Consider the following 25,690-nt stretch of genomic DNA (forward strand, 5'->3'; position numbering starts at 1 on the left):
GTTCGCCTTGTTTCCAGGCTGCTTGAACAGCAGCTCCACCAGCCGGGAGCTCTTCACCACCTCCCCGATGAAGCTGATCACCTGCTGGGTGCCCTCCACCAGCTTCTCCACCCCCTCCAGCCGGCGCCCCTGACTCTCCATCCGCTCGCTGGCCCTGTCCACCGCCCCGCGCAGCTCCCTGCACGCCGCCTCCACCCCCGACTCGCGTCTCCCCCCGGGGCCCTCCTGGACGCACGTGGAGGCCGGGTCCCTGCCCATGCCCCTGACGTCCTGGGACAGGCCGTCCAGCCGGGTCAGGACGGTCTGCTGCATGCTGAGCAGGCGCTCCATCTGGGTGGCCAGCGAGTCCATGCGGCTCTCCACGCAGCGCAGGGCGGCGTCGTGGGAAGAGGACGCAGAGGACGATGGAGACGCTTGGCACTTGTCTGCCCCATTGAGAGACGTCTTCCGGCTGCCAGGTTTCAGACCGTGGAGAGGGTTTGGGTCATAAACCTTGGCTAAAGAGTTGACCAGACTGGAGCTCATGTCTGATTGACGGTAGATAAACAGCAAAAAACGATTTCCCCTCACTAATAAAGTCCGTTCACTTTCCTGCAGGCTTGTTGGAAACGTCCACAAAAAGAAAACATTTTAAAAGACACAAGCTGCGGCCAGAAGAAGAGAAAGAAGGACGTGCAGGGAGAACAGAGAGCTCTCCACTAATGCAGCACGGCAGACTTGAGTAGTAAGAATAGCAAGTGGCTATCCTGCAAATTAAAGTGCAGCCCCCCTGCACACGTCAGGGCCGGAGGGGCCGGTGATAAGAGCTGAGGGCTCGGGTGTGCAGCTGGGGATTGATGGGGGTTGGGGGGGGGGGGCTGATGCTGGAGAGGATCGCTATGTGACATATGAGACACTTCCAAAGCCCTTCAGTCAGGTGTCAGAATCCCGGGAATCTGGGTCCCTGAAATCTGACGCCGTGAAAAGTAAGCAAGACAAATAAAAATGTACGGCCAGTAAACACGGACGGCAGGTCCCAACAGATCTGATGACGGGCGGGGAAGAACTCACGGAAAGTCGTGTACTGTTTACAGCATGTTCTGCCAAACGTGGATCTTATTTTCAGATTCTGTGCGGGGTTTTTTTCTTTCACATTTCTGTGGTGAGGTGACAGGTGCCACGGCTCGGACCAAAGACCCCAAGGCATCGTGGGTATTTGTGAACCTTGTAAAAATGCCACATTTGAGTGACTTGTTTTGACCCGGCGGATGTGTCGGCAGAACGTTGCACAATTGCCAATAAAATTCCGACAACATTTCTCCAGGAAAAACTATTTCATCATTCTCCTTTCGATGTTTGATTTATGATTGTAAAAGTTTAAATTGACCCTGTCAACCATGTTCAATATTTAAAACATTATGTTCATATGTCATCTTATCATAATTTAACATTACCTTGTGTATTTATGCTGGACAGGCATCCATTTATTAGTATATGCATGGTTAAATAATAAAAAGCCATAAATAATTTATTGTTTGATCACTTAATTCAGAGTTCTCCGTTCTTTGTTGATTCAACAAAATCCTTGATTACTCCCTGAGTATTATGTTTAAAGACATATGCAAAGAAAAAGATTATCACTTCAAAGTGATCGCTTCATTTTGCAAAGTGTAAAAAGTTGAGTAAAAGTTTCGGCCTTTGGAAAGGGTCTGCGAGTTTCCCAACGCGGGCTCACTGGCAACGGAAGAGGACAGGAAACAGGCGACGCCAGTGACATCCAAGAACTGTTGACACGAGAGGAGCGGGGGATTGTGGGACAGGAAACCTACTGCGCACGTGTTCGCGGGGAAGAATTAGAGAGGAGACGAACGGACACCGATATGCACGCAAGATACCGACACACCGAGTTCCTATCCACGAACAGACACGAGGCGTGTCGGGACTCCTGCTGCCTGCTGACCTGGAAACTTCTCCGCGTCCGAGAAGCAGCAGTATCTGGAGTAGCGGCCGCGGAGCAGGTGACGAAGCGCCCATCTGTCAGCACTGGAAAAACCTGACCTACACCCTTGTTTGTCCCGAGCACCGTTCCCCGGGACGGACAGCTCGTCAGCTGTCGGGTGAAAGAAGAACACGGTGCGACTGATGTTCCGTCTCAGTGATCGGACGAAGGAGGTCACTGACCAGGGAACCACTTTTCACACGCACGTGGCATGTAAACATGATTACAAAGCCTCCAGGTTTTTTTTGCCACCATGTCTTTCCAAATACAAGAAAACGCTACAGACCATAGTTTGATTCTGCTTTAATAAGATTAAAAAAAAAAACTAGGGATATTCACTTAACTGCTCACATTGACGTCCAAGTAAACACATTGTTCACTTTAGAAAAACTTGTTTCCGTTTTTTATTCAATCGTTTTTATTGTTTCATTTTTTAATTTTGCACTTTGAGCATCACAAATCCATCTGTCGGTGCCCCAGGGTAAATGTGCAGTTCTTCTTCACTTTTGTCGTGATTCATCACAAACTAAACGGCACAGATCGCCACCGCGTTGGGACGACAACACAACAGACGATATTTCCAAACCTCCAATCAAAAGCGCAACCTGGTCGTAGAGCGAGAGACAAAACAAAAAGTTTGGAGTGAACTGACCTTTTTTTTACTGCGCAAACTTCCAAGGCCCAGAAGCGGCTCTGGCTCTGGTATGTGGGGTCAAGTGGTTGATAGGTCACCTGTAAATGCATTTTTGATATGTCATGACGACATGGGTCAAATCAGACGTGACAGATCCAAAGGGACTTTCGATAAGCCTTCTAACGCCACCGGTCCAATCTCGATACGACCATTGGATCATGAGATACATAAGATCAGATATTTGTACTGACTCAAATTCCATACCGATCCATCCACACGTTCAGGAGTCGTCGTCTAATATTGTGGATATGGACTCATCGTAATAGTGCTCCTCGCTTCCACCCCGTCCATTATTTTCTTTTTTCAGGACTCGTTTGCATCTCGCGCCACAACCGCCCCATGAGGTCACCGACACCTCGTGGTGCATCAGAGAGCTGAAGAATAATCCGGCAGAATACCTGCTGCGTGGAGCATGGAGACGGTTGATTGGTCCGGTGTCGAGGGCAGAGGGGCGGAGGACGGGGGGGGAAGCATTAACTGTTCCTAGTTGGACAATCTCTGAAATCCCCCCCCCCCCCCTCTGTCAGGAAAGGTCACATGGTAAGACGAGAGCCGGCGTGGAAGAGGGAGCGGGAGCTCGGGAGGGAATGATCGCGCTCGTATTGAGTTACTCAGCAGGAGGACGCAGACAATACATAATGCTTATTCTAGTGCCACAGACTGTCGGGGATAATCCTGCATCAACTGCGGCCCAGAGACGCAATAATAGGCCGCGTGACATGCGACAAACGTGACGAACATGCGACGGCGTCATTGGGAACTGTCTCTCAGTCTGCCCAGCAACACGTCCCTTCGCTCGAGGAGTTCCAGTGATTTGGAAGCGGTTGTGACGGGCAGCTCCAACGGGACCTTCGATCTCAACGGAAGTCACGGATCCGATCAGAATACGTTCCGCTCCTTCTCACTCTCGAGCCCTTCTTCATCCTCCGGTCCACGAGATCCAGATCCTGTATTACGCATGTTTTGGTAACTTGACAAGACATCTGGTTCCCATCAATATCGTGAGATTTGGTAAATGCCAACACAAAGTCTGGTCATGAGACTGAGTAATACCCGGGGAATATTTCCCAATAGGTCACGCTGACCTGTAGTCGGCATGTCAACATCATAACCCTTCATATAATAAACTTTGTTCTGTGGATATAGTCGAGTATAAATTGACGACCCTCGGGTTTACTCTGGCTCTTCTTTGGACTTCTCAAGTTGTTTTTATTCACTTTTTAGCTTATTATTTCATTTTATTTAATACCATTTTAATTACCTCCCCCAAGGACATTCGATTTCTGCCCCTCTCCTCTAGTTGGTTTGTCAGTAGGATTACGTGAAACGTATTTGTACGAAAATGGCTGGAAGGATGCGACACACGGGCCGAGAAATATCCCAAATACATGTTGGTGCGGATCCAGTAAAATGTGGCAAATCTTTCTTTAGGAGTTGGGACGTTTTTCAAGACATTTTTCATCATTCACTGACTTCCTAGGGAATAATACGAGAGTCTAGACAAATATAATAGAATAAAGCTTATTTCCGGGAAGGATATCTATAAGTAAGTGCAATTTGGTGCAGCTTGATTGAATTCAAGTGGACTGTCCTTCCTATGTTATTTAATTCATATCATTTCTTTTCGTTGCACACATGTGCTTCATAAATAAACGTAACTTTGTCGAAAATGTTTTTTGTCTGTGTTGGGTACCTTTTTATTTCTGCCAGTTCAAATATTCGATACTAAGAGTATTGATACTCGGCCCTGAGGCTCATGAGTTGAACCTGTCTGCGCCTCAAAAGAGACTATGCAGGGGGGTTGGGGGGGGGGGGGGCCTCGTAATAGACTAGAAATGTTGGCTCCCCTCTTGGTCTGCTCAGTGACGGCTCTCTGATCTCTGGCATGTTGCGGGGCCGCGGTCCAGCTCTGGAGCCCCGGAATCATCCAGGGTTTCCCTCTCTCCGTTGGCATCCCGGGGCCCCACAAAGGAATCACCGTTCCACCGCCGTGACTCACCCCGCGCTCATCCTCGCTCAGGCCCAAAATAATTGTATTCAAAGCGTGTAGCTTTGGCCGGAATGGTTTTCCCTCTGCAGAACGTGGTCTGAGCTCAGCCTCCGAGATGAGGGTTTGATTTGAGCATCGTCTGGAGGCGGAAGCTGCTCCACCGCGTCGAACGTAGCCGGTCGAGGCGCCTGGTTACGAAACCTCATAGGGTTTTTCCGAGCACGTCAAACTTGTGGGGGCGAAAACCAAGGAAATGCTGGAGAGACGACGCATCTCATCCGGCCCGGGGAACGCCTCAGGGGCCCCGGCAGAAACTGGAACTAGTCATCGGTGACGTCTAGTGGGCTCCGCCTGCCGCCACGGGCGAGACGACTCCACCAGCCTGTTTCCTTTCAATGAGCAACAAGATTCCAAGCAGTGTGAAACAATCTCAAGGAATGTGTCCGTCTGGCTGCTTGTCTCCATCACACCCTCATGCGTGAGTGACTGAGACAGCCTCCGCGACAGCTTTCACGGTTTGCGAGGGATTTTTCATCCACGTGATTTACGAATATCTCTGACTCAGGCAGATGTTAATCTTTCTAAATTGTCATGATGACGTAGGGATTAACATGCAGTGGATTGTATAATAATAGAAATTGCAAAAGGAACTCATCGTACGGTTTGATATAGTTTGCCCAGCGCCATCTTGGTTTTTTAAAACCAGAAGTGACCATCTTTGGAGGAGCGGTGGGCGTGGCCTGACTGAAAGCTTGTCCACCTACACCCGTGACCCTGCACCCATTGGAAAGGAGACCCGCTGTCAATCACGATGTGGATCCCCCGCCCCCGAGACATACGGGGCTTTATCGTCTATTTGACTCTAAATGAGAAAATAATTTACTAAAATTAACATCATGAATTGAAGAAGACTTGAAACTATAGAGATTGAACCATAAACTCCTCAGGAAAATGTTTACTGACGTTATAAATAGAGTCACTTTCTCACTGACTTCTATAGAAACGACCAGAGGGGTCGCCCCCTGTTGGTCAATCGAGAGAATACAGGTTTCAGGTACTTCTGCGTTGGCTTCACCTTCCGGATTTACAGTCTATGAGTGAACTATTACTTACTGCTCGTGTTCCCACAGATTTGGAAGCTTCCTTTTGGAAACGCGGTGACGAGAATTCAAAAATAATGTCGATTAACGCCTACGTTTTTTGCGAGAACATGACGATGGAAAAGAAGGCCGCACGTTATCTCTATAGTTCCACCTCCTGCCTTTTATTTTTCTCTCTCTCTCTCTGACAAGTGTCACCGCCGGCTGATGACAGTCTGTACTTTCACAGTTCAGCTGCAGCGATAACATTCTGTCACGGACGCTAGAAATTCCTTTCATGGACAAGACCTGCTGGTCGACAACAGCACAGCAAAATGTGTGTATGTGTGTGTGTATATATATATATATATTTATGTATCTATCTACATATATATAATTGTATAAGGCCTAGCCTGTAAATAAGTACCATAAGCATGCGATTCCAAAAACATACCGGCTCCTTTGGGTTGTTGTGGGAATGCTGCGCTCCGTCAGCGTTATGTAACATGTGAACAACTAGGCGGGACTGGACGGGGTGGGACGGGGGTCGGGCTTTCAAAGAGGACTCAGGATGGATGGTGACCTCTGACCCCGTGGGATGACTGTCAATCCCGCCGCCTCAAAACACACAAACACACTTGCACACACACACAAAACCCAGCGGAGCTTAGTGGAGAGTCGGAGCGTCAGGCCAATCTTCTGGTCTCAACTCGCAGCTTATGATGATAATTCTAATGAAGCAAACAGGCCACGAAATATGAAAGCTGTTAATGTGACTTTAATAATTTTATGGTTCAAACGACTCTAGTTATTATAACGGCAGGACTCTGCTGAAATAAATGCATGAATGAAAGTGGGATATAATGAATAAGTGAATAGATTGATAAATCAAATATGTGTATGGATAAGTAAATTGAATAAATGTCTATTTCTCCATCAATGTATTATGATTTATATTTATAAATTTTCTGCATTTATCTTTTACTCCGTCTATTATTTAAAAAGACCTGCATAGTCAATCAGTTAAATATGATCCTGATGCATATATTATGCATTCTTTTAGTAAGTATAATTTTTAAAGTTCTGTGCTCAAGTGCAATATTGTATGAATATTTTTTCAAACTCCTAAAACATTTTAAGACAAATTATAATCACATAAATGATTTTACGTTGTATGTTAACATTAGTTCAGACAAGCAGCCCACTTGTATAATGTCATATAATGAAATGGGCCCATTCATACACAGCACAATTCATAAAAATATTTGTTTTTAACTTTTGCTGCTTTTATATATGTAATATAAGTTAATTTGATGCAAACACTTTTACATGTTGTTGCTTGCCCTAATCCTAGTGGCCTTCTGGAATAATACATTTGCATTGTACTGTAGAGTCTTTATGACATTTTATTAAAAAAAAAAATAATAATAAAAAAATAATAATAATAATAATAAGGAGAATGCACTTCTGTTGCGCTGCCACTAGGTGACAGTAGAGGAGCACAGACCATCGAGCTACTGACGACCAAGTAGAAATCATGGAAGTAGGAGGAGAACATCATGTCATGTCATGTCATGTCATGTCATGTCATGTCATGTCATGTCATGTCATGTCATGTCATGATGGTGGAGGTTCACACTCAACCCTGAACACACACACACACACACACACAAGTCAACAATTGATGTGTCAGCTCTACTGTACATTGGTGACAGATCATAAACAGAACGTAATGTCATTAATCCGTTAGATGTGAAGTTCCATTCAACTTCTGAGCTCTAGTTAATTTACAAAGGTTATAAATGTGTTCATAGCCTGCAGCTGTAGACAGAAGTGTTGCTTATAAAATGTTCTTGCACTGTGCAAAAAAAAAAAAAACTGTCTTGAAAATCTCCAGTTCTACTCTTCCGCATTTATGGCTTTATGTAAAAATCCATATGTGGACCTCAAATAAACAAATACATATGTTCATATGTCTTTTCTGCTTCTCATCCAGGACCAGTTTAATGCTCTTCATGATTCATCAGTGATATTATTGGGGGTTTATTGCTGCGAGTGACGGAAATGTCACACGGATAGATCATTCATCCCCACGGGTTTCCGGTCCGTCTCACAGACGTCAGCGCGCTCGTGAAACAGGTATTAAACTGCAGTTCAGGCGCTAAAGGTCTTTTAAAAAAGTGCAAAGTTTAACTCGGTGAAACGTTCCATGTTGCCAGGCGATAAATTTAACTTACCAATCTAAACATAACCATTTGTCTCCATCTGCCGCTGGCGGGTTTTACGTTGAACTTTTGCAACCCTCCGCATGAGGCCGAGAAAGGGCGCCGGGCTCGTGTGCAGCGAGTGTACAGTATTTGGTTTTGCGTGTTTGTAACGGTCCCCACTATATTACATATCAGCTCTGTTGCTGGTAATGAGTTATGCAAACGTCTGAAAGTGGACACCGGCCGAGAGGCCGGAGACGAAACCAGCACATTCCCCCGGCGTCCACATGCCAGAGGGCGGAACCAGGGAACCGGGGGGAGGAGCCGACAGTGGGACTGTGTAGGTTATAGATTTTATAAAATCATAGAAATGTTGGTGTTAGGTCTCATTCATTTGGAACAGGAACCGGTTTGAGACGACTTGTGCTCCGTGACATGTCACATTATCGTGGTGGACGTAGCTACTGCATGAGACGATGGTACAGCAAACTGCTCATCAAGAAAACTTGAACGTCACTCAGCAGGTGAGGCCCAACAGACCTTCCATCCAATCAAGCTGCAGCAAATCTCACAGTGTACGAAGATGTGAAAGACTCTTTTCATCAAGGTCCATGAATTATTCCCTGGAAAATAGCTGAAAATGTAAAAAACTAAAAAAGAGACACATTTGCAGATTCACATCTATTTGACAATGTTCAAAAATAAGGGTTTATTAGATATTAAATGTTTTTTAATGATTTAAAAAAAATCTATTGTGTCAAATTTCTTAAATAAATGATTCTTTAAAAAAAATGGATTCTTCCTTCCATCCATTTTTGGCTTCTCATCCAGGTCTATGTAACATTAAATGATTTATTCCTCAGATTATTCAGAATCTTTGTTAAATATAGCTGAGAATGAGGGAGAGAAAAATGCAATATAGGAATAAAGATCAATAAAGAAGAGTGAATGAATTGTTGGTATCTTTCAAATTCAATCTGTATGAAATATGAATTGATAAAAAGATCTTTTAAAGTCTTAGATACGAAACCAAACACTGTCACTCAGACATTCAACCGTCAATCAACCATTAGTTTGATTTCACTTCATGTCCTCTGGTGGAAAACACACACACACACACACACATACACACACACACACACACACACGGACGTGAATCTCTCTTCCTGAAGTCTGATGTAGTGTGTTCAGAACCAAACATTGGTCTGTAAATGTTCTCACGTTAGTGCACATTCATTCATCTTGCTGACGCTTGTATCCAGAGCGACGCAGGGAGCATTAAAAGGCCTCGCCGGAGGGCCCACTGCACTGGGATGAGCTGGAATCGAACCCCCGTGACCTTCTGAACCAGAGTCAGCGGCGTGACCCGCTGAGCTCCTACCAGCCACGTGTCGGCGACCTCGAGGTCGGCGAAGCTTTCGGCGTGAACGACACCGTTACAGAAATAGAGTCTGAAGAAACATTTGACATCAACCGAGCGAAACGGGGACGTTTCCGCACCGTGGACAGATCTCGACGGTCAACGAAGACGGACGACGCGTCTCTAAAATATCCCAGATACAGACGCTATGAAGTCTTTTGGATCCAATATTGTGAGTCGGTCTCAGCTGTCAATCGTGACGTTTGACCCCCATTTTTATAGGGCATCAAATATCAGATTTAAACCAAACTGAGCAGAAACATAAACACTTGAACAAACCTCAGTGTGACAAGAACTAAATGAAAAGACAGAAACTATCTTTGGGAAAATGTATTTTATCGTCTACTACTGACTTTTCTAGTTTGGTCCATGTCTCATCTGCTAACATGGAGGAGGCGGGGCTTATGATATATACATATATAAATATATACTGCAGTCAGCCACCAGGGGGCAATCTAGATTGTTTGGCTTCACTTTTGCGGAGCCGTCACGTCGTCCGTCTTCATACAGAGGCTGTGGGATTCGCCTGCTCTGCGTCCAGGTTTCTGGAGGCTTTGATTCCATATTCAAACTTGCATTTGAATCTCCTCTAATCTAAATCTATTTAAAACCTTTTTTCCTTTTGAAGTCTTATCTTTAAAGCTACAGCGTGTAATAATTAGAAGAACATATTCACAGAAATTGAATATATTGTCCATAACTAAATAACAAAGTGTCTCCTGTCGGTCGCTCAGTTGGATGCGGTTTGACACCTTACCACCAGATGGCGCCAGAAAACTACAAAAATGACACACTGGGGATTTCAAGTTGTCGTCTGCATTTTGATCTGTTAACTTTCTCTACAGCCTCTGATTGTATCGAGCGTTGATTTTGATCGCACCTCTCTTGTCTTTTTTGTAATTGCACTGTGACTGTCAAGCACCTCGGCTCGACGCCTGTAGTTTCTAAAACGAGCCACATGTACGGTGGTAGATAAATAGAGTCATAAATAGGTGCGGCCCGCCCTCTTGTCAGAGCAGAGACAACGAGGATGACAGCAGTTAAAAAAAAAAAAAGGTGAGCTGTCGCTGACAGGCGCCGAAAGCACCGCACCTCTCGCACTTTACGAGGAGTCGATGACATTTGGATTAGGTTTTCAATGTAATAAACCGGTTTTATACCCCGAGGGGGCACTGGCTCGTCGGGATAGAATTTAGACGTCCCTGCTGGTGACAAGTGTGTGACGCCAGTGAGATGATCTTTTTCCACTCACTCACACACGCACTCACACACGCACTCACACACACACACACACACACACACACACACACACACAGACACCCTGGATGGGAGGGTCGGATGAAATATGGCCTCGCTCTGCCAGAGACTGTTGTTGTTGCATTGTTTTGTCAGAGCAACACGTTAACGTGCGGCGGCAGGGAGGTCACAGATGCCAGAGATAAATCAGATGAGTAGTGTGTTACCAACTACTTTACTGTGTACAAACACACACACACACACACACACACACACACACACACGTCTGATTAATCGATGACCCCTTTACTGTGTCCAGGGCGACTGAGCTCCACAATATTCCGGCGTCTTCTTTCCAAACTCAAAGATATGTGATTTATGAAACCGCCCACGTGTGAGGCCTCCGGCTCGGACTCTGCTCCACTAGCGCAAAACCACGTCGGCAAAGTCACCAGAAGTATTCCTTTTGACTGTATTATGATTTTCAAAACAAGCGGCCAGATTACCGGCACATCTCGCAGCACGGCGCGGTGGTTCTGGACCTCCCGCCGGGGGGTCTCCAGATCAGGTCTGGGGGGTTTTGCCAGATTGGATGTGGAGGCCGAAATAATGTGATGTATTCAAAATAAAAATTGGACATATTTCAGACTGTGTGCAGAACAAAAATGACTTTGATTTGGTGGAATTGGCACCAAGGAACTCGTCTGGCGGCTCGAGAGTTGAAGAAAAATCTGTGAGAATCACAGAACCCGTCATGTTCCTCTCAACTCTTAAAAGTGAGAAAACTCTCGTGAAACAGTCTCTTTCACGCACACGCCAGCCTGATTATTCCTGATTTATTATTATTTTACTGTACGAGGTTGAGAACCACACGGGCCTAAAAGGTAATTCATCGCTAACATCTTAATTCTGCCCCATCGTCCGACTTAAAGTGCAGAAAAATGTATTTTTATGCTGAATAGGAAAAAGTAAAAAGAGAGATCTGCACGTGAATATGAACTTCATCACAGACCGCCCACAGTGCGTTTGAGGTATTATTCAAATGAACGCTATGAAACAGGAGTAAATGTGTCAGGCATCCTCCTGAACTTCATGCTAAATCTGCTGACCGATTCAATTATCCTTTAATATATTTCCTGCTGCTTAACAAAAAGGGAAACCTGATTTCTTTGGCTTTCAAAGTCCCAAAATGTTTGGCACAGACGTCCGGGTGATAATGTGTTAACATGCGCTGCTTCATTTCCTGTCGATCTCTCTCCCACAATCCACCAGACCACGCGTTGACCCTCGACATCGTTCACAAGCGCTCCGCTTCTCGTTCAGACCGAAAGAAGAAGAAGAAGAAGGAGAAGGAGGAGAAGAAGAAGGAGAAGAAGAAGACGAAGGAGAAGAAGGAGAACCTGTGACGCGTCGCTCCCGTGATTCACCTGTTCACCTTCAGCGCCGATGTGGGGGTTTTTTTACCTGCTCGTCCGACGGCGGGCTCCTGCCCTTCTTCTTCCTCTTCTGGAGGGAGAATAATTTCCACAGCCGTCGCCACAGGAAGGTGGCCACCAGACACACGCTGCCCAATATCCAAACATCTTTATCCTTCAGGAAACTCTCCATGATGGAGGCGCCGCTCCTCCCCGTCGTCCTCCACCTGCACGGCCTCGTCCGCCTCTCTCCTATCGCCGCCTGTCTGCCGCCCGCGGCCAAGGATTCTCGGGTGGCGGGCAACGCGTCGTGGACATGGGGGGGGGGGGGGTTGGTGGGGTTGGTGTTGACTGTCAAACGGGCCGGATCTCTCGCTCACCGCGGACGACTCGGGGCAGGAACAGGAGAGCGCTCCGCCTGCTCCAGCCACCCGCCGTCCTCCCTGCCTCTCACCACGGGACCTAAAAGGAGAGAACATGCCGTCTCGGAGACGAGCGCGGGACAGGTGGTGTTGGGTTCAGGGTGTCGTTGCCGTGTGCAGAATCAGATGCCTTCTGCTGCCGCTGCAGGCATGTCGGCGTGTCACAGTTCCCCTGCGGTGTCCTTTAACTCCAGACACAGCACTTCATGCCGGCGTACTCCTAAGTATATCTGGCTTTGCCCCCTCTAGGCCTCGGAGACAGGCACATTTTGGGTGCGTGCGCCGCAGCGGAACATACACCTGCGTGTGTGCAGCTGCCAGGTTTGTCTTCTCTGCAGCTCCTGCACATGCCGCACAGGTGGAAACGAGGCAGGGCCTCACCCGGGAAGCTGCTGGTGAGAGGTAAAGTATTAAGCATGCAGCTTTGGGAAATGTCTGCGTGTTTCAAATAAAATTGCTGGTGCACAGTGTCGCCATGCAGCTCGAGGTTCTGCAGAGTTGCCCCCCCCCCCCGTGGGACCACGTGAGCGACATCGATCTGCGAGGAAAGGAGCTGATACATTTATACCAGCTGCACGGTGGCGTAGTGGTCAGCACCTTTGCCTCACAGCAAGAAGCTTCTGGGTTCGAGTCCCGGTTCAAACCAACCGGGGCCTTTCTGTGTGGAGTTTGCATGTTCTCCCCGTGTATGAGTGGGTTCTCTCCGGGTTCTCCGGCTTCCTCCGACAGTCCAGAGACATGAGAATGGGGTCAGGTTCATTGGAGACTCTGAATTGACCGAGTGTCTGTCCAGGGTGAACCCCACCTCTCGCCCATGGTCAGCTGGGATTGGCTCCAGCCCCCCCCCCCGCAACCCTTAAATGGATAAAGCGGTAGACGATGGATGTGGATGGATGGTGGAATGTGGCGATTGCACACTCACGGGTCAGAGGCCTCACCGGTGGGACATGTCGCTCCACAGTATCGAGGTTCTGTTCGCCTTGGTGCTTCCACACGTTCCGTGTAAAAAAAGAGATGATAAGATGGATAAGGAGGTTCGGTTCCATGTACGGAAATATGTGTTTGACCCTCCTCCAGGTTGTTGAAATATTGTTCAAAGCAAATCTTTTTTTTTTTTAAAGCAGGCTTGGTTTTACAAACAGCAACAGCTGGGGGGGAGCAGGTGAGGGGGGGGGGTGGTCTAGGTCAAGGGTCACGGGGGTGTCAGAGCAGGTCAGGAGTGGAGTGACAGCGTTACCTGCGTCTGATGAACCACGACGACGGAGAGCGGGGACGACGTGAGGAACGTGTGCAGAGCGTATATTAAACTGTATATGGCACCGGCGCATTCATAACTGATATATTCCCGCCGGTCACAGACTGGTGATCAGAAGCATCACAAGATGTAAGTAAAAGAAAGATACAAACCCTCACATTCCTCCAAACACTTTGTTTAGCTTTGATTCAGAAATAAAGACTGTACGCACAATAGTTTTGTTCTCAAGTTCAAAGAGTCTGACTTTATAGGTTATACTTCATATTTTTATATTTCAAAAAGGGCAGTTAAAGTGTTTACATGCTGAACTTAACTGTCTGAGCCCGAACCTGTCGTATGCGAGCCGTTCCAGGCGAAGGCTTCCGTGTGATCGTGGCCCTTTGAGAAGATTTGCAGTGCGTCCTGGGACTCCAGTGTCTTTCGGAGACTTTGAACAACATGTCCCATGATGATAAATCCAACATTGGATGACTTTGATTATCATTTTGATCTCATTTTTCAAGACGTACTGTAAAAGGCTCCTGTTTTTGTTGTTAGCGGACTTCTAGCCGTCCATCTTTAAACACTTTGACCAATCAGAGGCTGTGTTCCAGACTTTGTGCCAATCAGACGCTGTGTTGTCGACTGGTCGGAAAAAACAAAGATTTTACAATGGAAACAGGACCTCTCACTCCTCCTGTTTACTCCTACTACTACCACCGACACTCCTCTGTGTCACTGCAGACAGGAAGTAACTTTGCAGAATGGCACAAGTGACTTTTTGGGGTTGGAAAATCAAAGGACTTATTTGTAGAAAAATGAACATAACTTCTGATTTGCATTAGTAAGAATGTTTTGAATTGTTTTCCCTTATGGCCGAGGCTTCAAAGAACAGCTTTCAAGAGGGAAACATCTTCATCGTCGTTGTTTGGTGTGTCATTATAATAGATTTCTGTGAGATTCAATTTCTGATTAGTTTTTTCTTTTGTCTTTATGGTCATATAGCTAATTATACATTGATGTGATATCACTGAAGCATCCTACATATTCGTTTGTCGTTCTTTTTGTTCTAATCGTTTTCTTGACTCTCGACACAGCGTCGTTTAACAAAGGTGCAACAAAAAGAAAACAAATCTGTGTTTCAAATGAGACACTAGAGGAGGGGGAAGCTGGGATCGAACCACCAACCCCGAGCCCCTGTCACTTCATATTTAATAACATCATCAGTGATATTTACTGAATATGAACTGAGAATGTTTTTCTGAAGCTGTGTCTTCGTACTTCATGCGCAAAGAGACTCAGGGTGCCATCTTGTGGCAACTAGATCAGTGTGTATATGTGTGTGTGTGTGTGTGTCCTAGTGCCAAAACATTAATTTCTCTGTGTGTGTGTGTGTGTGTGCATGCCAACACATTCATATCTGTGTGTGTGTGTGTATGTGTGTGTGTGTCCTAGTGCCAAAACATTCATATCTGTGTGTGTGTGTGTGTGTGTGTATGTGTGTGTGTCCTAGTGCCAAAACATTCACTTCTCTGTGTGTGTGTGTGTGTGTGTGTGTGTGTGTGTGTGTGTTTGAGTGCCAACACATTCATATCTGTGTGTGTGTGTGTGTGTGTGTGTGTGTGTGTGTATGTGTGTGTCCTAGTGCCAAAACATTCATTTCTCTGTGTGTGTGTGTGTGTGTGTGTGTGTGTGTGTGTGTGTGTTCGTGCCAACACATTCATATCTGTCTGTGTGTGTGTGTGTGTGTGTGTGTGTGTGTGTTTGTCCTAGTGCCAAAACATTCATATCTTTGTGTGTGTGTGTGTGTGTGTGTGTGTGTGTGTGTGTGTGTGTCTGTGTGTGTGTGTGTGTGTGTGTGTGTGTGTGTGTGTGTGTGTGTGTGTGTGTGTGTGTGTGTGATCTGCAGCTCGTGTTTCACCTGTCAGGAGCTTGTTGCGTCTGTGAGCAGGTGTCCAGAACCAGAGGAGTTTTTGTTTATTTATTTATTTTTTATTCCTCACAGCTGATTGTGCCTCAGGTCGTGCACATTGCTGCATTGCCACCAGGGGGCACCACCCTGTCATCCTCATGCAGTTTCACCCCTCCAGGGCGTGAAACAGGACCTGAAATACCAGGACCTGAAATACCAGGACCTGAAATGTGTTCATGTCTTGTTTCTTATTTTTCTACTTTTCATCTGTCCTCTTTTCTTTTGCACACATTTTGTTTCTATCACTTCACTTCCCGATGCTTTTTGCTTTTCTTTCATCTTGATTGTAAAGCACTTTGGCTCAACTGCTCTTTTTAACAGTTTGTCCTTTATTTTGCACATTTTCAATTTCCTTAATTTTTTTATACAGTTTGTTTTTTGCCTAACTTTTGCACTATTTAGAATTTATTCATCTTATATATTACTCATCTTTTGTACTTATTGCACCGTTGGTCGGAGAGAAACGTATTTTTTCGATTCCTGTGTATGTCTGGCACATGTTGCAGAATTGACAATAAGGTCGACTTGACTAAATGTGCAATTTAAATGAATTTGAGGTGACTTGATTTAAGATTCTAGCAAATTATTAATTTAGCAGTTCTTTAATTGACATTAAATGATGAATTTAACAAGAGATTAACAGATCCAAACTATTGTGTTTTAGTTTTAAATACAAATCACATACTTAATATCTTTGGCAGAAGAATTTAATTCAGATAAAGCCACTGGTTTTTCATTGTTTTTAATACGGAAAAGAAATCCACTGTTCTGTTGTTGTCCAGCAGTTTTAATAAACTGGATGAAGCAGAGAAGTTATATTTGCAAATGTCTTTTGACTTTGATTGATTCTAACTGACCGAATTGAATTGAGTCCAAAGTCAAAGTCAAGTGTATCATGAAAGTGTCTTTCTTTGTTTCCACGAGTCTCGGAGTGTAACGGGTGACAGGACATGAGATGAGGACGGACGAAGCAGTTACCTGGTGGTTTCCTCCCTCCAGCTCCACGTGTTTGAGCTCCCAGAAGCAGCGCATGGTCTCCACCTTCTCCAGGTGCCGGTAGAAGGCCAGGCGACCCAGACGGAGGCTGTTGCTGCGGTTACGGATGGCCTTCAGCCCCTCCATCTTCTCGACGATGGGCGACATGGGCATCGGCGGAGGGACCGCCAAGGGCGGCAGCTTCCCGTTCTTCCTCGCGGAGGCGGGGTCGCTGCACAGAGTCTTCTTGTCCGACCTGAAACCCCAGCAACAGAGTCGACGCACGTTGGTTAATCGCCTCTGACACTGTCAAATTCATCTTTTATGTCATTGTGACACACCAGCCTCCAACATTTGAGAATTTCCTGATTTAAATTCAGATTCAGATTTCATTTCTTGAAACATTTCGTGACATTTTATAAATTTGATGTAGACCCGACCTCTTTCTGTACCAACTATTTAATCTCTTCATCTTCAGTGTTGATCGGTGTGTAGGCCATATTTTACTGCAGTTAGAGCTGGAGACTTATTTTTCCCAATCAAATCGTGTAAGTGCCAAACATGAATGAGTTCCAGATTTGAAAATGGTAAATGCCGCTTTTTCTTTGTCTCCTTCTGTGACAGTAGACTGAACTCCCTCTGCGCTTTGAATTTTTGACACCGCGTTAAACTTTAGGAAACGAGTGACGAGCAGCTGGCGTTCTGCAGCGCTCTACCTGTGGGGCCCCCGGGGGGGGGGGGGGGAGGTCATGGGGGATCACCGGGGGTATTTATACCTCTCGTGGTGTAAATGCCCCGACGTCGCTCGACAATTACTGAGGTCAGAGAATGGCTGCAGCTTCAGCCCAAGCTGTTCCTCGGCACCGGGGGGGGGGTTCTCAGGGTAGGATTTCAAATCCTGGGGCTAAAACCAAAGAGAGAGAGGCCAGTGATGCACCTGTCACTGCTCCTTATGTCGGCCTTTTTACATTCCGTGATTTATATCCTGTTGGCAGGACGACAACTTTTATATTTGGCTTCTGCTTTTTTGGGGGAAGTCAAATTAACAGGTTCTAGTCTGCCGACCGTAACGGTCCTATTGTTACTCAACAGGGAACTTAAAATGCTTGGAACATTATTCATCTTCCACGTAAACAATGTCAGGAAAATTATTGTTTGAAGAAAACTTCCATCTCTGTGGGAGATTATACGACATTAATGTAGCACATATCTGCGCTCCATGTTGACATGACACATCACAAACACACTCTCTTAGTAATTTAATATTGCTCTAACTGAGCAGCAGGTTCTTAGTGTCAGTGTTTATACTTTGTAAGACTTTTCATTCAAAAGAAAATAGGTCGCCGACTATAAAGAAAAAATTACTTCAATTGGCAAAACACAAATGAATTAAGTTAGTTCAAATTAAAGTTAATAAGTTAAGACACTCGATAACTTAAGTGTTTCGTGTTACTTTACTACACTGTATGTATTTCAGTTATAGATTTATATATATATATATATATATAAACTTAGATTTCACACTGAACGTCAGATACAGTTAGGAGCATCTCTTAAGATCTCTTTAAAGTCTATAAAAACTCCCCCTTGTTTCCTTCCAGCAGTGTTTATGATGTTGTCCTGACTTTAACACTCGTCCTGCACACTGTTGATTTTTACCTACTACGTTACTTTAACTCCTCCACCATCTCTCCCCCCTGCGAGACACTTGTGTGACCAGACCACCGCCACCGGCCTGATCCTTGAAACCTGCCGTTTTGAAGACGGCCTTTCAAGAAACCTCTCGCCTGTTCTACCCCCCCCCTCCCTTCCTCCCCCCTAAGTAACTACTGTGATGCTGGCTGACCCCCGGGGGGGTCGCTCGCTTTGAAGCGGCTTTTATTTCGGGCGCTGTAGTGTAGTGTAGTATACGGGGCTGGGGGTCGCCGGGGTCGCGGGGGTCGCTACCGCCAGAAATGGGAAAACCTCCGAGGGTGAAAAAACCATTAGGAGGCCTGGAGCTGCCACCGCGCCTCGCTGCCAGGCAGGCGGGCGTTAAAGACACAATGGATTGCTTTCCATAGTTTGACTCGCCGCAGTCGCCGCGGTTACATAAGCGCGTCGCCGTCCGAGCAATGCGTGTAGTTTGTGTATGTTTACTTTGCTTGGCGGCCCATCGTTAATCCCCAAACCCCCCCCCCCAGCCATAAAACGTCCGGGAGGTTCCTGTCTGTCTTCTCCGGCATAATCCCTCCGTGTAACCGATAGGGGAGACCTGCGTGTGTCTCATAGCTCTCAAAGCAGCGATGAATCACGAAGAGCCGGAGGACTGTGTGGCTCCACTAAAATACCAAATGTGTCCACAAGAGTGATAAGTGATTACAGAAAAAAAAGAAAAAATCTGCCACAGACATAAAAATATCCTAACCCCCCCCCCACCCCCCCGGCTGCCTGGGTTAAAGGACTAAAAATACACGCAGGATAAGTGTCGAGGATAATGCCGATAGGAAGAGACACGACCGGCGAGATGTTTTTGGACGTGGCCAAACAATTTCTCCGTGTCCGGGGGAACCTGCGGCCGAACGCTTCAATAGGCCATCGCGGCCTACGCGCGGCTGTGGCGGGTTTGTCGCGGGCGGCAGATAATTGTTCCGCGTACAACAAGCCGGGGAGGGACGATGGAGACGATGGAGACGATGGAGACGATGGAGACGATGGAGACGATGGAGACAGGGACACGGCGACAGACGGTAGCGACAGGTTGACGGCGGCACGTGTCGCAGCTCCGTCACGACGTGTCGCTGGAGTGATAATAAAAACAGGGGTCGTCTTTTCCCATCTACTATTCCTTGACCTCAGTGGAAAACGTAATGAGGCCAAGGGGACAGGTGTAAAGGAGGCTTCATAGGACGCCGTCAGTGTGTTCTACCGCCGTGTGACATCAGATGTAAATGACGGTAACGGACATGATGACGTGTGTCCTTGCTGGGTCGTATTCATACTCTTCACCTTCTTCTTCTACTTCCTAGGATTGAATCGCTTCCGTTCCTGGATGGCGCGTCACGTTAAATGTTGCTGCCGCCATGAATTGTGGGGCGTCTGTTTCTCTTTTCCTTGTGCATAGGAAGCTCCAGTGAACCCTAAATGCTAAAGGAGATAGGAAAAGGAAGCATTGAAGCGCCTTTTCCTAAACATTTAGAGAATCGGAGATTCAAACGGCCCCTTGAGCTCGTTGCGTCTTGTGTATTTAACACAGTAGAAAGTGTGGTTTGGCGAGAAGTCGCCTCGTATAATTGCGCTCCTCGATGATCATCGTCAGCTGTTGGCGGCGCGCAGTGTTGCTTTCCTTCCTCCTCGGGCCCCGTGGGGGTTTGTGGCGGCCTCTGCGGCCTGTGCGGGCGTGTGCTGGTTTAGAAGTCGCATGGAAACCGGCATCAAAGCCTATAAACCGCAGGCATGCCGGGGAGGTGTCCGAGTGTGCGTGCGGACGGACGAGAGAGGAGAAATAGCACAGGGCGCTTTCCGAATCGCTCCTTTGTCCTCACATCATCAGGCGGATGAACGTAATAAGTTTAAAAGGCGTCTTTTAAATTCCCCCTCTCACCCTCTCTCTCCCCCCAAAAGGACAAAGTGTCCATCTGCGAACTCGCTCAAGTCGAGACGTTCCCCCAGCCAACCCCTCACTTCGTCAGCAGGGGGATTCCTTCCGCAGCCACATTCCCCCCAAATGAATATGCGCCAAATGACACGCGAACTGCAGACACGTTATGATATCCAGTGATCAACAGGGTTCATTTTTCCTCGGCCCAAACTCGACGTTTCCCCCCCGTGTGCCTTTGTCGTCGTTGCCGCGACCGGGGGCTCGATTGTTACCGACCGCCTGACATTCTGCCACACGTGCGCGTATAAAACACACATATATCCCAGAGTGCATGTGAGCACAGCAGCCATGGGCTCCGCACGCCGCCACCGCTCACGCGTCAACACACACGCTGTGCAGCCGGGACACACAGCCGGGGCCCGGGGCCCCTCCGACCCTTCACGCTGACAACTCGGAGCAACCTCGGCAGAAAGGGGGTGTAACCGTGGAACTTCCATCGTCTGAGCTTTTGGCAAAGACACATCGCAAGGGACCCTAATTTTAAGTGCACCGCAGATACAGTAGTGGCATTCTTGTTTTGCACCAAAATCAGAATTATAATTTTTTTTCCTCATTTCTCTAGCATAAAATCCAAATCCACGTAGTCACATTCAGAGTACTTTGCACGAGAACAACGCGTTTTACTCGAATATTGTTTCAGATCAAACTAAGAGTGTGTGTGTGTGTGTGTGTGTGTGTGTGTGCAGTAAATCAGCGTCCCGGGTGGCAACTCGCACTCGGACTGTAAGCGACACCGCGGGACGAGAGGTGTTAGAATTCAGACCATCTCGGCTCATTACGCAGGTTTAAGACTGCGTCTGCACGTCTGAAGAATAACACAGACGTTCAGCGTATGCGGGTTCGAGCGGCCTTTATCTGGAGGACGTGGATTTTTTTTCTTTCAAAAAAGAAGAGAACTCACCCTCTGTAGTTGGGGACGTTTGCAATCACCAAAATCGTCTTCTCCTTTCCCCCCATGTCTCTCATGGGTGGGATCTCCCCAGGTTTCCTCTCTCTCCGTCCTCGGTCTACGGTTTATTTTTTGATAATGTCCCAGGTGCTTTTTGATGCTTTTTTCCCCCTCCCTACACACACACACACACACACACACACACACACACACAGCAGGCCGCTCAGGATCCAGAGCCAGTGAGTCAGGTTAGGACCTACAGCTCCATGGGAAGCTCGGGCTGCTTGTGGCTCTCTGCAAGTCGGGAGCCACAGATGTACATGGGTTGAGCAGCAGAGGGGGGCGGGTGAGGGAGGGGGGGGGGGGGGGGGGGGGGGGGGTTCTGCTCTGGGACCCAGGGGGCACAAGCTGGAACAGAGCGGAGGAAGTGTTCCAGGGAATGTGGCTTGTTATAATGGAACGAGAGGAATGCCAGCGCGCCATGTGTCTCTGCAAGGAGAGGGATGACAGACTGGGGGGGGGGGGGGGGGGGGGGGTGTGGGGGCACATGAGGGAGGACGGAGCGGAGATACAGACGAGGGGTTTTAAAAAATGTCTGCCAAGTTTTGTTTTGTTCAACCTTTGCTTCAGCGGGTCGGCGTCAAATATAGCATCGTGATTAAGTCTAAAATCAATCAATCAGAAAATCATTTTTCATAAGAAAAAGGGGAAGTGTAAATATATAGTTTAGCGTATCAATAGCTTATATTTCTTTCGTCTTGTTGGGAGTACTTTCTCTTTTCTTTTTCTTTTCTCTCCTTATTCAGTTGTCCCGTCGGACTATATGCTTTGTATTTTTTCTCTTCATGTTGTATATTGTTGAATAATTGCAGGGAACCCAACACGCCGAGCCTTTTTCACTCTAAAATGTATCCTCGTTGTTTTGACATGTGCTAAATGACTCGAAACTTGCCGACGGCACAAGTTGCAGCGGCATAACTCGCATAGCTCGAGATTAGACAAAGAAATGTTCCACACACTGTTATCAAGACTAGAACTGAGCCAGAGTCGGTATCTGTGAATACAGCGATCGGGATCAGAATGAAAACATTAACGCAAACAGGGGACGAAAGGTTTTAAAAAGTGACTCAAAGGACCATCCTAAAAATAAAAAATACATTTATTTATAATAATAAATACATTTTTTAAAAAAGGGCCCTCTTAAAAGTGTTGCAGTCAAGCGAAGCAGGGCGGGGTCATGTGACGCCGTGTCCCAGACAGGAAGTCGGTGATTGACATGCCGCGTACAATCAGGCCAATATGAAGCGCCGTGTTTACTGTGAGGCATGTACGACTTAAACTGTCTGGTATTTTCAAAGAAATGTAATATCGCAAATTGCGCCAGGGGCCACTGACGTGTGAATCCTTCATGTGCCGACTTCACACGAGCTGCAAAACAAAAGACGCGCACTTGCGAGGGGGGCGACGGGCGACTCGCTTGTGCACTTGACGCAGACTTCGAGGGAGCCGCGGCCGCGCCCGCACTTCATCTAACCCGGAATCTCCATCGAGACGGGGGCGGATTCCTAGATGATCCCCCGAGAAGGGCTGGCCACGCGGCGTGCGGTCGGACGACCACAGAGGCTTCTTTTCCCGCGACCGGCAGAACTGAGGCCAAAAAGAAGATTAGAATACCCGGCTATATGACATGTTCTTAGTGTAAACCTGTGTCTGTAGCCGGGACTGACGAGTCAGATAAATCCTCTTGCACATGCGCACAAGTGTTCACTGCATTCTTGGACCACTTTGTGCTTCGCCGCGTCATCCAGTGCTGACGGTAGATGTTACCATCTAAGGTGCTGAATATAAGCGCTCAGCAGACGCAACGCCGCATGTTGAACGCACCTGAGAGCGCGTCACTGCAAACAAGCCCTTTGCGGCATGTGTAAGCGCTCGGCTAAGTAGCAGGCGAGAGCCCCGGCACACAGCGTTCACCATCTGTTGGTGCGATGCTGGCAGCCGAGCGGCTCCAGAATCACGATCAAATACCGACACCCTATTTGATTGCATCTGCAGGGAGTATCACCGTGAGTCGTGTATCACAAAATGAGGTCAGCATTGTGAACATGCAGCTATAGATGGCATCGGTGTAATGAATGTGAACTGTGAACTCAAGCACAGAGTGATGGCCGACGGAACCGACAGAGACTTATCACTTTTAATGAGTTGAGACCATGGACTGCAAATAAAGATGGCTGACATGACAGCTCGCCCTAAAATGTGAAGCCAAATCATCCGGATCGCCCCCTGGCGGCTGGCCGCAGTACAGCTCACAAACGCCGCCTCCAATCTAAAAAGTTCAAGTACACATTTTGTTTTAATAGTCCAAGCACATGTTCTAAAGTGCATAGTGTATGTGTGTATTCAGGGGGTGTCTAGTTTAATAGCACAAAGAAAAGTTTGCTTTGCAAGTTGCATGGTTTAAAAGAGTTGATCTCGGTGTATTAGCCATGTGTGTGTTCTGGGCGCAGCATTGCACGACTCAACTCGATCAGCGTCATCTCCTGTTCCATTTAAAACCTAGGCGTTGGAGTACAGTAGGTGGAGTACTATACACCTACTGTACATAATAATATATTACATATAATATACAAAAATAAATTTGTTTGTGTTTTTTCAAAGTAATTAGTGTCATAACAGGATTTAAAAATTGGCTGAATACATTGGTTGAGAGAGTGAACTATGTATTTCTCTGAGGACCCTCTCCCTCTACAAATAAAACATGACTCGAGTGAAGTCTTGGTCAGTTGTCTTTTTATTGCGCAGTATAGTAAGCAATTTTTTTTCAATGCAAGGGTTAGAAAAAACTAAGATGTTATATTTCTTAGCTTTAACATATTTTTCATTGATTCATCGTCTACCTCTTTATCCATTTAAGGGTCGCGGGGGGGCTGGAGCCAATCCCAGCTGACATTGGGCGAGGGGGGGGTTCACCCTGGACAGGTCTCCAGCCTATCACAGGGCCACATACAGAGACGGACAACCATTCACTCTCACATTCACACCTACGGTCAATTTAGAGTCTCCAATGAACCTGACCCCATTCTCATGTCTCTGGACTGTGGGAGGAAGCCGGAGAACCCGGAGAGAACCCACGCACACACGGGGAGAACATGCAAACTCCACACAGAAAGGCCCTGGTTGAACTGGGATTTGAACCCAGAACCTTCTTGCTGTGAGGCGAAGGTGCTAACCACTACACCACCGTGCAGCCTTTAACATATTTATTTATATATATATAAATATATATATTGTATTGTCTAATACCTCAGCAATACTTGAGGAAAAGAACATACTCTAGTGCTTGTGAGGGGTTACAGTTTCACGTTTGGGGGGGGGGGGGACAGCCCGATAAATGAATAGCTGGCTGGGAAACAGGGCGAGGGGACTGATCTGTATCAGTGGTGCTTTGTATGAGCGACTCGTCCACCATCAACTCCAGCATCGCCGTTGCCGAGTTACTGCCCCGGTGAGTTGGCATGGCGACCCTTTCGCCGAGGACCGAGTCTAGGACGCCCAAATGTGGATTATTCCGTGGCGGTCCACTGCCGCTTCGCCCCAAGTCCTTCTTTTGGTCCCGGTAGTCCTTTTTTAAAAAAAAGAATTTGTTTGCTGTTGACCTGCTTGGCTTTTTCTATCGTACCCCAGCGTGGCCATCTCTCTCTGTAATTCCTCGTTAATCGCCTTTGTTCGTGTCGCTCCGTCCGACTTATCCTGGATCTCCGACGAGGACCACAGTGGCAAGGAGACAGTTTGTCTCCTCCACGGCACCACTGTTTTGCCTTTGCGTCCGTACTGAAGCTCAGTGTTTTTAAAAAATGGTGGTCACAAAGTTTTTCGTTGGTCTGCTTGGTTAGGATAAACCCGCCCCCCCTGGCCCCTGGCGTAAGCGGTTCCCAGTTCCAGACCGCTCTGGAACCAGTCTTTTCTCCCCGGGAACCAGTTCTCTCGCGGTGGAAAACAAAAGAACTGGTTCACGATTTTGCCTCGGTGGAAAAGGGGTAAGAGACTGCTTATGTATAGGCCCCAGAATTTGGTGCTACACCCCTGTGCCCCTGTGTGTGGTTGAAGTTTGCCCTTTGGCTTGATCGTGGAATACTCAGACATCCTCACAAGAGGACAAAGAAAAAAAATGGCTGAGATGGGTGTGGTTCTGCAGGGGGACGGACGCAGGCCTGCTGGTTTCTAAAGAAATAAATCCTGGCTGCGGCCCTGCTGGGTCAGTTTGACACCTTCAGCATGACTTATCGCCCAGTCATGCATCCCACGCCCATTGGCCAAAGCCTGTGTGTGTGTGTGTCCTTGTGTGTGTGTGTCACTCTGTGTGTGTGTGTGTTTGTGTGTCCTTGTGTGTGTGTGTCACTCTGTGTGTGTGTGTGTGTCTCTGTGTGTGTGTGTGTGTGTCCTTGTGTGTGTGTGTCACTCTGTGTGTGTGTGTGTGTGTCCTTGTGTGTGTGTGTGTCACTCTGTGTGTGTGAGTGTGTCCTTGTGTGTGTGTGT

The 25,690-nt window shown here is 47.1% G+C and overlaps 1 protein-coding gene across 4 annotated transcripts in view; it reads right to left on the reverse strand.

Annotated features, from left to right (window-relative positions):
• mylk4b (myosin light chain kinase family, member 4b) overlaps positions 1-21,409 on the reverse strand; it is a 30,404-nt gene extending 8,995 nt beyond the window's left edge. Inside the window, exons 1-2 of one of the 4 annotated variants that reach the window (XM_035648551.2) lie at positions 21,164-21,409; positions 16,626-16,878 (exon numbers count right to left, since the gene is read on the reverse strand). In XM_035648551.2, the coding sequence (XP_035504444.2) occupies positions 16,626-16,878; positions 21,164-21,228 (318 nt within the window). In that variant the 5' untranslated portion in view covers positions 21,229-21,409. Of the gene's footprint in view, positions 742-12,068; positions 12,949-14,025; positions 14,261-16,625; positions 16,879-21,163 lie in introns of those variants that run through there. The other 3 variants (XM_035648554.2, XM_035648550.2, XM_035648549.2) reach the window with 3 other exon arrangements.
• Positions 21,410-25,690: the final 4,281 nt, after the last annotated feature.

Source organism: Scophthalmus maximus, chromosome 13 (genome assembly GCF_022379125.1).
Source record: "Scophthalmus maximus strain ysfricsl-2021 chromosome 13, ASM2237912v1, whole genome shotgun sequence".
NCBI classification, from domain to species: Eukaryota; Metazoa; Chordata; class Actinopteri; order Pleuronectiformes; family Scophthalmidae; genus Scophthalmus; species Scophthalmus maximus.